General features: G+C 44.2%; 1 protein-coding gene across 19 annotated transcripts in view; it reads right to left on the bottom strand.

Annotated features, from left to right (window-relative positions):
• LOC100466380 (protocadherin gamma-C4) overlaps positions 1–15623 on the bottom strand; it is a 181669-nt gene that overhangs the window by 85138 nt on the left and 80908 nt on the right. For 2 of the 19 annotated variants that reach the window (XM_034656146.1, XM_034656147.1), the window contains one exon: positions 5895–7250. The exons of 6 other annotated variants lie outside the window; for them this stretch is intronic. In XM_034656146.1, the coding sequence (XP_034512037.1) occupies positions 5895–7250 (1356 nt within the window). Of the gene's footprint in view, positions 1–2178; positions 4950–5894; positions 7251–8268; positions 8635–10717; positions 13532–15623 lie in introns of those variants that run through there. 11 more of the 19 variants (XM_034656162.1, XM_034656161.1, XM_034656148.1 and 8 more) reach the window with 10 other exon arrangements.

The following is a 15623-nucleotide window of genomic DNA, read 5'->3' as shown; positions in this document are numbered from 1 at the left end:
CACATACTGGAGAAAAAAAGCAAAGTCTTCTTTCCAGACTTAGAGCAAAGACCACATGGTAAAATAGCCCCACCAAGTGATATGGGGAAATTTTTACAGCCATGAAATAATACCCAGTATTATCTTCAATCTTATGTGCAGATAATTTTCCTCCTCCTTTTTCCAGAGCAAACTGGAGGAGAGCTCAAAGGCATACTCAGGATAAAGATGACCAATGACATATAGTCTTCCTTGCTACTTATAAAAGAGATTTATGAAAAGGATTATCAGCTATTGTACACTTTTACCATAAACAGAATATAAAAGCAAACCCTAGTAGGTTACCTTTGGAATTGAATGACATGCAAAAATGTGAGGGTGTTTTATTTTTATCCTTCTCTTTAACTGGACCACATGTTGTACCATAACAGAACTTTATCACTACCTCTGAGTCAAAATAACTGTCTTAATCTCAAGCTTCAAAGCTAACCTTCCCTTTTTGGTCTCCAAGATTTTGGTTGCCAGCTCCTAACTGTTCAGACGATGTTTTAAAAATATATATGGAACAATCTCCCTCTCCCAGCAATTACCTCATATCCTTTTTATTCATCTAATTTCAATTCAAGTAAAGTGTCTTAAGTCTTTTTTTCTCTTTGGAATTCCATAGGCATAAAATGTATCCCTACATGCTCAAGGCACTCTGACATTTTTCTTGACATCAGGGCAAATTTAGGCATCTGCTACAGGATTTCCCTTTCCAACAGATGAAATTCTTTTTGCCCAAATATTAGATACTCAATTATAGTTAAATACAGTAAGGTCAATTCCTAAATGAGAAAGGAAAACTTGAAAAGGACCCTGAATATGTAAATAATCTGGGCCAAACTTTTCAAAGCAGTATGAAGAGTGCTAAGCTGAATTGATTGTGGAGATGATTCCTGTGATCAAATATCCTCAAAAAGTCTCCTTTCCTCACCTGACTTTCCCCAACATCGTTTCAGATAACATGTAGGTCATTAGGTAACTACCAGAGCTTCAATAACAAGTTGGTTCTGAATATAAGGATTGAATATACTTACATATAATACAAAATGAATTTTCAAAGGAGATAAAAAAGGAATCCATGACTCATAGGCATATTGAAAACAAACAACAGAAAAAAAGAAAATACGAAATAGGAATACCAGCTAAATCAGTCTCATAAGGTCCAAATAACTACCGCATATCTTATATGTACAAACTGGTCCACATCAGTAAATCTGAAAAATGTAAGCATGTTTAGACAATTTGTAAATAGCTTTTTGAGAAGCGCTGGATCAAAATTATTTCTGTAAGTGAATCTACCACATTAAAAAATCTTGAACGCACACACACTAAAGTACAAGTAAAAGAATACAAGGAAGTAATACCAGTTCAACAATTCAACTACTCAGAACAATCAAATGACTCCACTGTAGAAACAGAAAAGATGTCTAGAACTTGAGGGGAAAAAAGTATACTCTCTATTTTCTCTCCCAAGAGAATCTAAGAGTAAAAAGGCAGTCGGTATCTCTGTTTTTGTAGTATAAATAAAGCTGAAATGATCATCATAATTTCAACATATCAACACCCATCAAAGATCAAAATAGAATTATTTCATGCTCAGAGAAAAGCTTACATCTGTAAACACCTACATGTAAGTGTGTGTATATGCGTGTATAGATAAGGAAAAGAGCTACAGAGTGTGTCCCACTGAATGAAGAGGGTCAAGTTTGAACATTAGAGTGAAGCAAATAATGGTAGAATATAAATTAGGGAAGGTAATGTGAAGTTGTAATAGGGAAATAAATAAAAACTGTGAATCATTAATTTTAATCCTAACCAGTTTACATTGATAGCCACAGACACTGATGATAGAAAAATATTACTAAAATTTAACTTATTATAAAGCAAACCATGATACCTGAACTGGACCTTTAGAATCAAAAGAGAATATGCCAGAGGGGAGGAAAACAATTTTTCTGGAAAATGATGGCAATTTGTTGAAAGATAAAGTACAGGGACTCACAACTATTGCTCTAAATATGTATGAACTGAATATATCCCCCCACCCACCAAAAACAGTGTTGGGGTTTGTTTTGTTTTGTTTTGTTTCGAAAAAGCCACTTAAAAGACTTCTGCAGAGATATTAGCAACTCGGAGGCAGGTAATAAATCTCACCTGATTATTCGTGGAGTCAAGATTGCCTAAACCAGCAGCTGAATCTTCAGCTATCAAGAGTGGTTCGCTTTTCTCACAGCTCTCCTGGCTGACGAGTGTGTCCGCATAGTTGGGCTGGGGGAAGATCACGTGACTCTTCCGAGAGTCCGTGGTCAGCGAGACCTCCTGAGAATAGGTCTGCAGGAAAGCCCGCACCCCGTCCACGCCCACAAAGTGCGAGGCCGGCACGCCCACCAGCCCGCCTCCTGAAGCCTGGAGCAGGCGCGACGCGTGCCAGCGCCTCAGCCTGAGCGCCAGCAGCACGATGACAAAGGCGAGGAAGACGCAGGACACTGCGGCCACCGCCACCACCAGGTAGAGCGTGAGGTCCGAATCGTCTGGGTCGCCGGGGGTCCTGATGCTGCCCAGATCGGCCAGGACGTCCGGGATGCTGTCGGCCACGGCCACGGTGAGCGTGACGGTGGCCGAGAGAGGGGGCTGGCCGTGGTCCTGCACCGCCACCACCAGGCTCTGCTTGAGCGCGTCTCTGTCCAGCAGGGCCCGCGCCGTGCGCACCTCGCCCGTGTGCAGCCCCACCGCGAAGAGCCCTGGCTCGCTGGCCTTGAGCAGGCGGTAGGACAGCCAGGCGTTCTGGCCAGAGTCTCTGTCCACCGCCACCACCTTGGTGACCAGGTAGCCGGGCTCTGCGGATCGGGGTGCCAGCTCCACGCCGGTGGAACCGTCAGTGGGGAGAGCAGGGTAAAGGATTTCAGGGGCATTGTCATTCTGGTCCAGCACAAATATTCTAACAGACACATTGCTGCTGAGTGGTGGGTTCCCGCTGTCCTGTGCTGTCACCCACAGTTGCAGGTCGCGGAACTGTTCATAGTCAAAGGAGCGCAGTGCATACAGGGTGCCAGTGTCTGAGTTGATGGAGACGTAGGAGGATAAAGGTGCTCCCTGGATGGTATCTTCCACCAAGGAATAAGTGACCTGGGAGTTCTCACTGCTGTCCAGATCTATCGCCATCACTGAGAAGAAGGAGGCTCCCCTGGCATTGTTTTCAGGAATGTAGACGGAGTAAGATGAGTCAGCAAAAGTGGGAGGGTTATCATTGTCATCTGCTACATTTAGTGAAATGTGAGTTTCTGTAGACAAGGGCGGAAATCCCTGATCTGTGGCTATCAGTGTTATATTATAGCTCTGGACCTGCTCCCTGTCCAGCATTCTGGTTGTTATCAACTTGTAATAATTTCCGTAAGTCTTTTCCAACTTAAAAGGCAGACTGTTGGGAACAAAACATGAAACTTGACCATTTTCCCCAGAGTCTTGATCTTGCACATTTAGAAGAGCAATAACTGTACCTGGAGGAGAGTTTTCCAGAACTGAATTAGTAGAAGATGTGATAGTTATTTCTGGAGCATTATCATTCACATCCACAACAGTGATCAACATCTTAGCAGTGGTGGAGAGACCTCCACCATCTTGGCCTTGAATTTCCATTTCATAGAATCTATATTTTTCAAAATCCAGAGACCCTCGTATTAAGACTTCTCCAGTTTGAGAATCCAACTGGAATATTTCAGAAGTTTTGCTTTCCATGTTCTGGAATGAATACACCACTTCCCCATTGATTCCCTCATCTGGATCAGTTGCATTTACCATGAGCACCCGAGTTCCAGAGCTGAGATTCTCAGGAATACTCACTCGATATACAGACTGTGTAAACTTTGGTACATGGTCATTTACGTCGAGGACCACCACATGAATGGCAACAGCACCCTGGTGGATGGGATCCCCTCCATCGAAGGCTGTGAGGAGGAGGTGGTGAGCAGCCTCTTTCTCTCGGTCCAGACTCCCCTCCAGCACTAGTTCGGGATTCTTGGCCCCATCCGTTCCACCTCGCATTTGTAAGGAAAAGTATCTATTAGGATTGAGCTGGTAGCGCTGGAGGGAGTTCATTCCCACATCTGGATCCCTAGCGCTAGGAAGGGGAAATCTCGATCCCGGAGTTGCGTGCTCACTGACTTTTATCTCTATTTCCGCCTCCTGGAAGCTGGGGGCGTTATCATTAACATCCATTATTTCCACCTCCACTCCGTAAATCTTCAGGGTATCCTCCACAAGTATCTCTATATTTAAAAAACAGGAAGACAGTGTCTCACAGAGCTCCTCCCGGTCTAACCTACCTGCAGTGATCAAGCTGCCACTTCGCGGATTCAGAGCGAAAAGCTGCATCCTATCTCTAGAGATGATGCGGACTCTGCGTTCCGCCAGCTCCCAGAGTTCCAGCCCCAGGTCCTTGGAAATATTGCCCACGAAGAAGCCTTTGTCTGTCTCTTCGGGCACCGAGTATCGGATGTGCCCTGCCCCAGACTCCTGCAGCGTCTTCAGGAAAATGTACAGGAGGACCAGCCCGCTGCGGTCCAGGCGCAGTAGCCAATTTCCCATAGCAGTAAGCTGAGCCTATATTCCCTGATTTCTTGAACTGTTTTGTTCTGAATCAGCTTATGCATCTACGAAGTTCCGGAATGACTGGATCCAAAATATATTAGAGAGCGAACTACTTCAAATTTCCAGCATCAAGATCTGTGAGGACCCGTATTACTCGGCTTTGTGTTGTAGAGATGGGGGAAGGAGGGACTGCCGCTTGCAGCTTCCCATTCCCTGATTGGTGAAGAGCGGCGCCTAGAGCCGAATCTTATTATTGCAACGAGTTAGAAAACCCAACTGATTGTGTCTTTTCCAGAAGTTATTACACACTTCTTCGAGAATTACACATATTTGTAACACTGAAAATTGCACATAATAAAGAGTTGTATAATGTAATGTTAAAGGTTTACTAAGAGAACTTAATAAAAGGAGTAATTATTAAAAGGGCTTGCTTAATTTTAAAAAATATTGTCAAATACTACTGGAACTGAAAACTTGCAGGTTAGATTTGCTTCTTATTGATTTTTACCGACTGGAGGGAATAGCATTTGTGGATGTGGAACTAACATGGTTCCAAATAAAATCATGACAGCGCATGACTATAATTCCTACCAATATTTCTTTATTGTGTAAAATAAAGAAGAAACATTTGAGAAAATTTGGATGGCATTAGGATTGTCATTTAAAATACCATGACATTAAACCATAATTGTGTTCCATATTCTTAATTAAGAAGTATTCGATTTCATGAAAAATTTGCCTGAGATTTTAATATATATTTTACTTTAAGTTGCATAGCAAAAAGACTGCAGCATTGTAAACCTTAGTCTAAACAGTTACACCATTAGGTTTGACCTAGGTTTACTTTTAGGAACTTTATCAAGAGATTGAATCTAGAATCATTATTTTTTAAATTTATTTTTAAGTAAGCTTTATGCCCAAGTGGGGCTTGAACTCATAACCCTGAGATCAAGAGTCATATGCTCTACCAACTGAGCCACCCAGGTGCCCTGAATCTAGAATCTTTAAATAACAGTGCCATAGGGGCTCCTGGGTGGCTCAGTGGGTTAAGCGTCTGCCTTCAGCTCAGGTCATAAACCAAGGTCCTGGGATGGAGCCCCAGCATCTGGGCTCCCTGCTCAGTGGGGAGTCCGCTACTCTTTCTCTCCCTCCCCTGCTCATGCTCTCTCTCTCAGTCTCTCGCTCACACTCTCTCTCGAATAAATAAATAAAATATTTTAAAAATAACAATGCTATATTGGAATATTTGACTTAATATAAAAAGCATTATTTTACATACTTACCTGTTTGAAAGTCTTCTTATCTGTTTCAGCATTAGGAATTAAAATGCTAGTCAATAGTCCTGAAGGGCTATCTTTGTTAAGAATATCTTGTGTGGCTGGAAAATGATCAACAGATGTGAGAAAATTAAATTCCGGATTAGTTTGATCCCCCGGCACACATAAATTATAGGCATAGGGCAATGTTCCCTCACTGTAGTTGGGGGGAATCTCGGGTCCAGACTTGGAGCAGAGTGCAGACCCAAAGCAGGCCCTTGCGGCGGGGCTGGAGGAGTTTCGCAGGCGCAGAGCAACCGCCAGAATCACCGCGAGGAGGAAGAGCACCGAAATCAAGGCCAAAGCCACCACCAGGTAAAACTGCAGCTCTGCCTGGGGGTCAGAGGGCGCCGGCCGGTCGCTGACATCCGGAAGCACCTCCTGTAAACTGTCAGCGAAAACCAGGAGCAGCGTGGCTGTGGCCGAGAGGGGCGGCTGTCCCCCATCCCGCACAGCGACCAGCAGGCGCTGGCGGGCCGCGTCCCTGTCGCCCAAAGCACGCGCCGTGCGCACCTCGCCCGTGCGCAGCCCCAGGCTGAAGAGTCCCGGCTCGCTGGCTTGCAGCACGTGGTACGACAGCCAGGCATTGTGTCCCGAGTCGGCGTCCACCGCCACCACCTTGGTGACCAGGTAGCCGGGCTGCGCGGCGCGCGGCACCGTGTCGAAGAGCGCCGAGCCGTCGGGCCCCAGCGCCGGGTACAGCACCCGCGGCGCGTTGTCGTTGCGGTCGTCCACCAACACGCGCAGGCTCACGTTGGCGCTGAGCGCCGGCGAGCCCTGGTCGCGGGCCTGCAGGGTCAGCTCGAAGGCGCGCAGCTGCTCGTGGTCGAAGGCGCGCTGCGCGAACACCACGCCGCTCTGCGCGCTCACGGACACGTAGGACGCCAGCGCCCGTGGCTCCAGGTCGCTGGCCACGATGGAGTAGGACACGCGGCCATTGGGCCCCAGGTCGGGGTCGGAGGCGCTGACTTGGGCGATGGAGGCACCCGGAGGGTTGTTCTCAGCCACGTGAACCATGTAGGAGGCCTGGTGGAAAACTGGCGCGTTGTCATTGACATCGGTGATGTGCAGGGTGATGGTAATGCTGGAGGAGAGCGGCGGCTCGCCTCTATCAGTGGCTGTTATGGTGACATTGTATTCCGGAGTCTGTTCTCGGTCTAGGGGTCCATCTGTCACCAGCTTGTAGTAATTATTAGATGAAGAATGAATCTTAAATGGAATATCTCTACTTAAATTACATGTGACTTCTCCATTTTGCCCAGAATCTTGGTCCTGTGTTTTGAAGAGAGCCACAACCATTCCTGGATGGGAGTCCTCCAAAATCTGATCAGAGAGAGAAGTAATGATTATTTCAGGGTTGTTGTCATTTTCGTCTAGAACTTCTACGATTACTTTACACTGTGTAGAGAGGGATCCCCGGTCCTTGGCTTCTACATCCAAGGTATATCTTTTTACTTCCTCAAAATCCAAGGGTTGATGAGTTATAATGTTTCCTGTAGCAGAATCCAGAGAGAACACCTGCTGGGCTTTATTAGCTACACCAAGGAATGAGTAGGTGATCTCAGCATTGAAGCCTTCATCTTGGTCAGTGGCGCTCACCTTCACTACCAAAGTGCCTGGGGGCACGCCTTCCTGAAGACTGACCCTGTATATATCTCGCCTGAACACTGGCGGGTTATCATTGGCATCCACCACCAGGATTCGGATTTGAGCTGTGCTGCTTCGGGGTGGATCCCCGCTGTCTAAGGCCGTCAGCACCAGATGATGGGAGCTTTGTGCTTCTCGGTCCAGGGTCTTCTTCAGTACTAATTCTGGATATTTGCCACCATCAGGACTGTCTTTCACCACCAAGGAGAAATACTCATTAGGACTTAATTGGTATTTGCTCAGTGAATTCATACTAATATCAGGATCTTCTGCAGACTCAAGAATTGTTCTGGTCCCCGGGGTGACAGATTCACTGATTTCTAAATTTATTTCATCTTTATGGAATTGAGGGGCATGGTCATTAATATCCTCAACAACCACAATGATATGAAAAATATTTAAGGGATTTTCCACCACAGCTTCCAGCTGCAACTCACATCTTCTTCTCTCTTTGCATATCTGCTCTCGGTCTATTCGGTCCTTCACAAGTAAGTCCCCGCTCTCCGCGTCTACGCTGAAAAGCAGCTTCTCCGTGCTAACTCGCAGCTTCCGAGCCGACACATCCAGGACGCTGAGCCCGAGATCCTTGGCGAGCTTCCCCACCACCGAGCCCTTGGCCAGTTCCTCGGGAATGGAGTAGCGGATCGGCTCGCAGAGCGCGGGATAGCAAAGGTAGCAGGAAGGGAAACAGTACCTGCAGCATGCTGGCTGGGCGCCTCTGAACGCAGCTCCCTCCCATTGCGCGCTCTAGTTCTCGCTGGGTCCCAATCTCTCCCAGCTGGAGAAAGTGCAAGCTATCACACTGGTAGCATGGGGCCCAGGACATAGAGCCTCCAGTCTTGGGGGTGGTAATCTTTGTGTGCGGAGGAGAGTCTGCGCAGCCCGGAACCGGTGTGGGAGTGGGTTCTTTCTCTTTATGTTGTTGTCTGCACGGGAAAACCCAGGCTAGAGGCTGAGGAATCCCGGGAGACTGCACTTGCCCTGTACTGGCCGACAGCGGCGCCCAGAGGCTTTGTGTGGAACCGCAATCTAGTTTTTCTCTATTTCAGAAAATCTTTTTATTTTTTATTTTTTAATTTTTAAAAATATTTTAAGTAATCTCTTCACCGGACATGGGGCTCAAACCCACAACCCCAAGATCAAGAGTTGCATGCTCCAGCGACTAAGCCAGCTAGGTGCCCCAGGATATCTTTTTAAAAATGTAAGGTGATACCAGCTAAAATATTGAATCTAATTTCTCATTGATTTCATTTTCATCATGAAACATGTTTCACATGGTCAAAACTATCATATGTTTTATATGTTAAAAGTTTACATAAACTTTGAACAGGTAAAAGGATTTATCAAAATTCAAAAAAGCAAAGAAGAGTGGAAAGTAGGTCTTCTATCCCATGGCTCGTTGCTATCCAGTTCTTCCATCTAGAGGTAATCACTGTTGTTCCTTTAAAAGTAATTATCCACAAAGGCTAGTACTGAAGCAAAAAACTTCTTTTGTCTTCAATCCTAGCTTATATTTAGCTAGAAAGTATTAATCCATCCTCCATATTTAGGAACTAGAAGGCAGTAACTCCCATATTCAATACAATCATCTTGAGTGTTCTGTACTGCTTTTAAATAATATTTTAAAACACTTGGTTTTAAAACACAATAGCTACCATGTCAAAAGAGTTTTTTTTTAAAAAAAAACTATGTTTTTCAGAACAATGAAATTATTTCAGATAGATCCACAATAATTTTGACTCACAAAGCCAGAAATTAAAATGTTTGTTTCCATGATTAAAGCTAATAACTATGACCCAAAGGATGTGCTCTCCTTCCACAGACCTATTGTTCAACAAATGTTGGATGACATGAGAAAAGTCATGGTTTCATAAGTATTTTGAGACACATCAGGGCATTCTTTGACTATATACTACCATATTAGTTTAGAAGAATGTTAATAAGTTATAAGTTGTATAATATATATAAGTTACTTATAATAAGTTAATAAGTTAAAAGATATCAAACCAAATACATTACCATCTTCACTAAAGTAAATGGGCTCATCGGTAACTCTACTGATCATTTATTTAGAATAATTTTTGTGTACTTCTCTGCTTATATTCAGATCTCCCCCAGAAGTGATATTTCTTTCTTGACTTTAAGTTTATTGTGACTCTTAATTCCAGAGTTTTCAGATATTCAGGTGGGTCTTCTTTCTTCTACATTAAAGGGCCACTGAAATACTGTTGGCACACATCTTTTGCTGCTGTCCTTGGGAACAATAAATCTGTCTCCCCAGTCTATATTTTTTCAGCCTTAGAGATGGGAGAATTTAACAAAAAATGCTGACAGCAGAACCCAAAATTTGCTTCATTTAACCTTCTGTAGGTTCTCTAGAATCCCTACTGAGCAAGGAAAGTCAAATTAAAATGCTGTGTCTTTCATATAACAGTATGAAATTAGAATCACAAGCAAAAAGGATGCTGGACTGTTACCAATTAAGATTACACTTGGAAAAACTTAATCACACATTGTTATCAATTGTTAATAAAATGTTAATGAAAAATTCAAATCTCTCTAGGAAGTATATTCAACTGTAACTGTCGCTACAAGGTATAGTTTGAAAAATAAACCACAAAGGTGTTGAGAAGTGGTGTTGCTCTTCTCCTTGGGAAGAACAACATTGAGGAGCCTCGTATTGGATTGTTTCCAGTGAAGCTAATGCATTTGTTTCTGATATTCACTTACTCTTCCCAGACCCCCCTTCAAAACAAGAGCTAGGGTTGCCTAAGGGGTTAGGTTTCAGCATGTGGCCAAGAGAAGTGTGCATAAATTCACAGACACTTCTGTATGGAAGTTCTCTCAGGAATTGTCATATTGTAATCAACAAAACTATAAAATAGAAGGTTCTGCAAGGCAAATCATAATAGCCTGTGACCATAGGTCTTCATTGAGATTAGGTGAATATTGACCGGAAAGTAAAAACATACCAGCCTCAATAACCATCAAGTTCTACTCTTCATTGTTCTAGCAAGAAACAAGTATCATTAAAATGGATAAAAAAATGAAAAAATAAAGATCGGAATTTTCTATCATTATGCTGTAAACCTAAAAGTAATGCCAATTACAATTCTTAAAAGGAGAGTAAAACTAGAACTCACTGGCACCAAAAGGGTATCTTCTACAGGAAACTTCGAATCATCTAACAAAGACAAAGGATCCTTTTTCTCACAGCTCTCCTGGCTGATGAGCGTGTCCGCATAGTTGGGCTGGGGGAAGATCACGTGACTCCCCCGCGAATCCGCGGTCAGCGAGACCTCCTGAGAATAGGTCTGCAGGAAAGCCCGCACCCCGTCCACGCCCACAAAGTGCGAGGCCGGCACGCCCACCAGCCCGCCTCCTGAAGCCTGGAGCAGGCGCGACGCGTGCCAGCGCCTCAGCCTGAGCGCCAGCAACACGATGACAAAGGCGAGGAAGACGCAGGACACTGCGGCCACCGCCACCACCAGGTAGAGCGTGAGGTCCGAATCGTCTGGGTCGCCGGGGGTCCTGATGCTGCCCAGATCGGCCAGGACGTCCGGGATGCTGTCGGCCACGGCCACGGTGAGCGTGACGGTGGCCGAGAGAGGGGGCTGGCCGTGGTCCTGCACCGCCACCACCAGGCTCTGCTTGAGCGCGTCTCTGTCCAGCAGGGCCCGCGCCGTGCGCACCTCGCCCGTGTGCAGCCCCACCGCGAAGAGCCCTGGCTCGCTGGCCTTGAGCAGGCGGTAGGACAGCCAGGCGTTCTGGCCAGAGTCTCTGTCCACTGCCACCACCTTGGTGACCAGGTAGCCGGGCTCTGCGGATCGGGGTGCCAGCTCCACGCCGGTGGAGCCGTCAGTGGGGAGGGCGGGGTACAGGATCTCTGGTGCATTGTCATTCTGGTCCAGCACAAATATGCTCAATGACACATTGCTGCTGAGTGGAGGGTCCCCACTGTCAGTGGCAATCACCTGAATCTGTAGATTACGAAACTGTTCGTAGTCAAAGGATCGAAGTGCATACAGGACTCCTGTGTCAGAGTTTATGGAGATGTAGGAGGATAGAGGTGCTTCCTGGAAAGTGTCTTCAGCTAGGGAGTAAATAACCTGAGCATTCTCTTTGCTGTCTGGGTCTAGGGCAGTCACGGAGAAGATGGAGGCACCTCTAGGGTTGTTCTCCAAGATATAGGTGAAGTAAGAGCTGTGGGAAAAGGTGGGTGGGTTATCATTAATATCTGCCACTTGCAGGGTGAAGTGAGTTTCCGTTAATAGGGGTGGATTTCCTCCATCTCTGGCTGTCACTGTAATATTGTATGAGGATACCTGTTCCCTGTCAAGGGTTCTGTGTGTCACCAGTCTATAATAACCATCGATGGATTTTTCTAACTTAAATGGTAGATTCTCTGACATGGAACAAGTGACCTGTCCATTCTGCCCAGAGTCTGGATCATGCACGTTTAAAAGGGCTATAACAGTCCCCAGAGGTGAGTCTTCCATCAGGGGACTAAACAGAGATGTGATGGTCACCTCTGGACTGTTGTCATTTACATCTTCTACTGTAATCAATACTTTTGCCATTGCAAGATATGCTCCTCCATCTTCTGCTTGTATTTCTAATTCATAGAAATCTGTTTCTTCATAATCTAGATTTTCTGATAATTTTATTTCTCCAGTATTTTTGTTTAGTTGGAACTTAAACAATTGCATGTCAGGTGATTTTCGGAACGAATATGTTACTTCTCCATTGGCTCCTTCATCCCTGTCTGTGGCAGTGACTGTTAGCAGCTGTGTGCCCACAGGCAAGTTCTCCAGAACACTCACTCGATATTCTGGCAATGTGAAGACCGGTGCATTGTCATTTGCATCGAAGACAGTCACACTGATGAGAACTGTACCAGATAGGAAAGGGTCGCCCCCGTCCAAGGCCGTGAGGACAAGGTGGTGCACAGCCTCTTCCTCCCGATCCAGGGCGTGCTCCAGCACCAGCTCCGGGTATTTGACTCCATTGGCATGACTTTGAACTGCTAAGGAGAAGTGCTTATTGGAGCTAAGCTGGTAGCTTTGGAGGGAGTTCACACCCACATCCGGATCAACAGCTTCCAGGAGAGGAAAACGCGTTCCTGGAGCTACGTTTTCATTAATTTTTACGTCTACATTTTCTGTTGGGAATTTTGGGGCATTATCGTTGATATCAGTTACTTCTATTTCTATCCCAAAAAGTTTCACCCTATCTTCCACCAGAATGTTAAAATTCACCAGACACCGCGTACTCTGGGCACAGAGCTCCTCCCGGTCTATCCTACCTGCGGTGACCAAGCTGCCGCTTCGAGGGTTCAAAGCAAAAAGCTGCGTCCTACCTCTGGAGACGATGCGGACTCCGCGCTCTGCCAGCTCCCGGGGCTCCAGCCCCAGGTCCTTGGAGATGTTGCCCACGAAAGAGCCTTTCTCCAGCTCCTCAGGAACGGAGTAGCGGATCTGCCCGGCTTCAGCCTCCCATGGCGGACCGAGAAAAAGACAGAGCAGAACCAGCGCTGTGCGGTGGGAGCGGTTCCTTTTCACAGCCATTGTTGTCTAGTCAAGGAATTCTCCCCAAGTACTCACTGGGCACGTTGTATGTGTTGACCGATTCCTTTTTCTCTCTCTGGCTTCAGGGAGCCTCTGTAGTGTAAGCGCCTTAAATTCTGGAGTGAGTTTTGCTGCAGCTCTGCAGCCGGTTTGTGGGAACTGAGGAGCTTTGTGTAGTCGGAGCCCTGAGAATCCGGATTGCGCGCGGGCTGCGTTTCTCTCCTAGTAGGTGAACAGCGGCGCTCAGAGTCCTCACAAGTTACTGCACCCACTATGTATGCAATGGACAACAAACGCTATTCTTTGTTGGATCTTTTATTTTATTTTATAATACTTCTTTAGTTTCTCAACTGATATTCCGTAAGCCAACTGCTATTTGTAGGTTTCTTACTGAGTAGGATAAATGAAAATACCATAAAATATTAAATGAAAATAACTGGTCAAGTATACATTTGTAACACTTACTTCCTCAGTAGAAATGTACCCACTTTAGAAGGTTAAGTAATGCTTATTCTATTTCCTATAAGCTTCTAGCTATATTCAGAAAAGCCTTACAATCTTATTTGAAATTTTGATTGAAATGGTCCCATTACGTTTAATAGACATTCAGAGACTGTATAAAATATACCCCTTATAATTCACTTGTAATTTTTATTTTAACTTTAACTAATTAACTAATTAATTATTTGTGTAGCATTAATACTGTGGAAAAGGTTTTCAAAGTATTCTTCTTTCTAAAATAGTTTTATTGAGCCTTCATGAATTTTTTTGAAAAAAAACATTTATTATAAGCATATGTAATTAGAAGTTAATTTGACCTACTTAAATGAATTGAACAAGTAACCACAAACTAAAAGAAACATAACATACCTGTGTTGTAATGTGAAGAAAAATATCTATAAGAATTTCAAGCTATAATTAAAGACAAAGTTAGAATCGTGATGTATGTTTTTTAAAAAATATTTACTCCTATGACCTGCTTTCATCAGAGTATTGATACCAACATAAACAATCACTTCTCTTGGCATTTTGTATGGAAGCCCAAAGAAAAGTGGTTCACACATCTTCAATTGTATGTGCCTGTCAAGCCGGCAGCAGTTCTCTCCTCAATAGTGAGGAGTTGAGAGGTTCACATCTTTCTTTTTTTTCAAGATTTTGTTTATTTATTTGAGAGAGAGAGTTAATGAGTGAGAGAGAGAATGAGCAAGGGGAGGAGCGAAGGAAGAGAGAGACTAGCAGGCTCCCCACTGAGAAGGGAGTCTGACTCCAGACTTAATCCCAGGATACTGGGATCGTGACCTGATCTGAAGGCTGAAGGCATCAGAGATGCAGATGCTTAACCGACTGAGCAACCCAGGCGCCCCTAGGTTCACATCTTACATTCAGAGAACAAGTTTAGAACTGTTTATGCCACTACACCCCTCAAGAATGGAACTCTTCAAAGATTTTATATTTTGTCTTCGAAAGTTTTATATCAGACAATCAGAGACAGAGACTGAGTGCAAAAGGCAATGACCTTTCATTTGCTTTCTTGGAAATTCATTATCTTGCAATGTAAAAGAAAAAAGATTAGGAAAAAGTACAATTTAAACTCCACAAAAAGATAAATATAAGAAAACAACCAGAAAAACCAAAAGTAGAAGAGAAAATTCTCCTAGGGTAGTTAGTATTAAGTTCTGGGGACCATAGAAGCCTTGGCCATAGAACACAAGTTCTGACTCATCATCCAAGGAAAATACATACATCTATAAATTCCTGTAGAATTTCAGAGGCTTGTGGATCTGCCCACCAGCTCCCCTCAAATGCTTAGTTTTTTAAATTATTAAATGAAGAAAGATACCTAAATGTACCCAAGATATTATTTGCAATAAATGTTTCTTTGAAACAAGCACTTGCTTTGACACTTAATGCATAGCTTAATATTATTAGACTCAACACATGTAAGTAGGACATGGAAAATTCATCTTAAATCTTATCAGATTTGAATAATTACCTATTAATTTATTTGGGAAGAAGCCACTGCCTGTTTTGCTAATCTGAACTTGACTAGACCTCTCCAATTTAGTTACATTATTTCTGAATCATAGAGCAACCTATCAACGAAGTAAATCTTGAAAAATACAATCAGCAAAAAGTAAACATTGAGAAGACAAAAAGGTGATTAGTTATGGATTTTCTAAATATAATTCTACATATAGAAATGCAGTAGTATGCCAGAAATAAGAGAAACCAGTAGGATATTTCGGAAGACACAAAAGTGGAACTCACCGGTGTGAGAGTCTCAGGATGTGCAGTCAAATCATGCCCACCCTGAAGCGGAATTAAGGCCCCAGATGAATCACCGCAAAGTAGCATATCTTGTCCTGAACTCAATGGCTCATTGCACTTAAGAAAATTAAACTCCGTTTTCCCAGTATGGGCAACGCACAGATTGTAGGAATAAGGCAAAGTCCCTTCACTGTAGTTGGGAGGAACCACCGGG

Source organism: Ailuropoda melanoleuca, chromosome 3 (genome assembly GCF_002007445.2).
Source record: "Ailuropoda melanoleuca isolate Jingjing chromosome 3, ASM200744v2, whole genome shotgun sequence".
Lineage (NCBI taxonomy): Eukaryota > Metazoa > Chordata > Mammalia > Carnivora > Ursidae > Ailuropoda > Ailuropoda melanoleuca.
The sequence above is the reverse complement of the archived record's forward strand: the minus strand, read 5'-3'. Positions and strand labels throughout refer to the sequence as shown.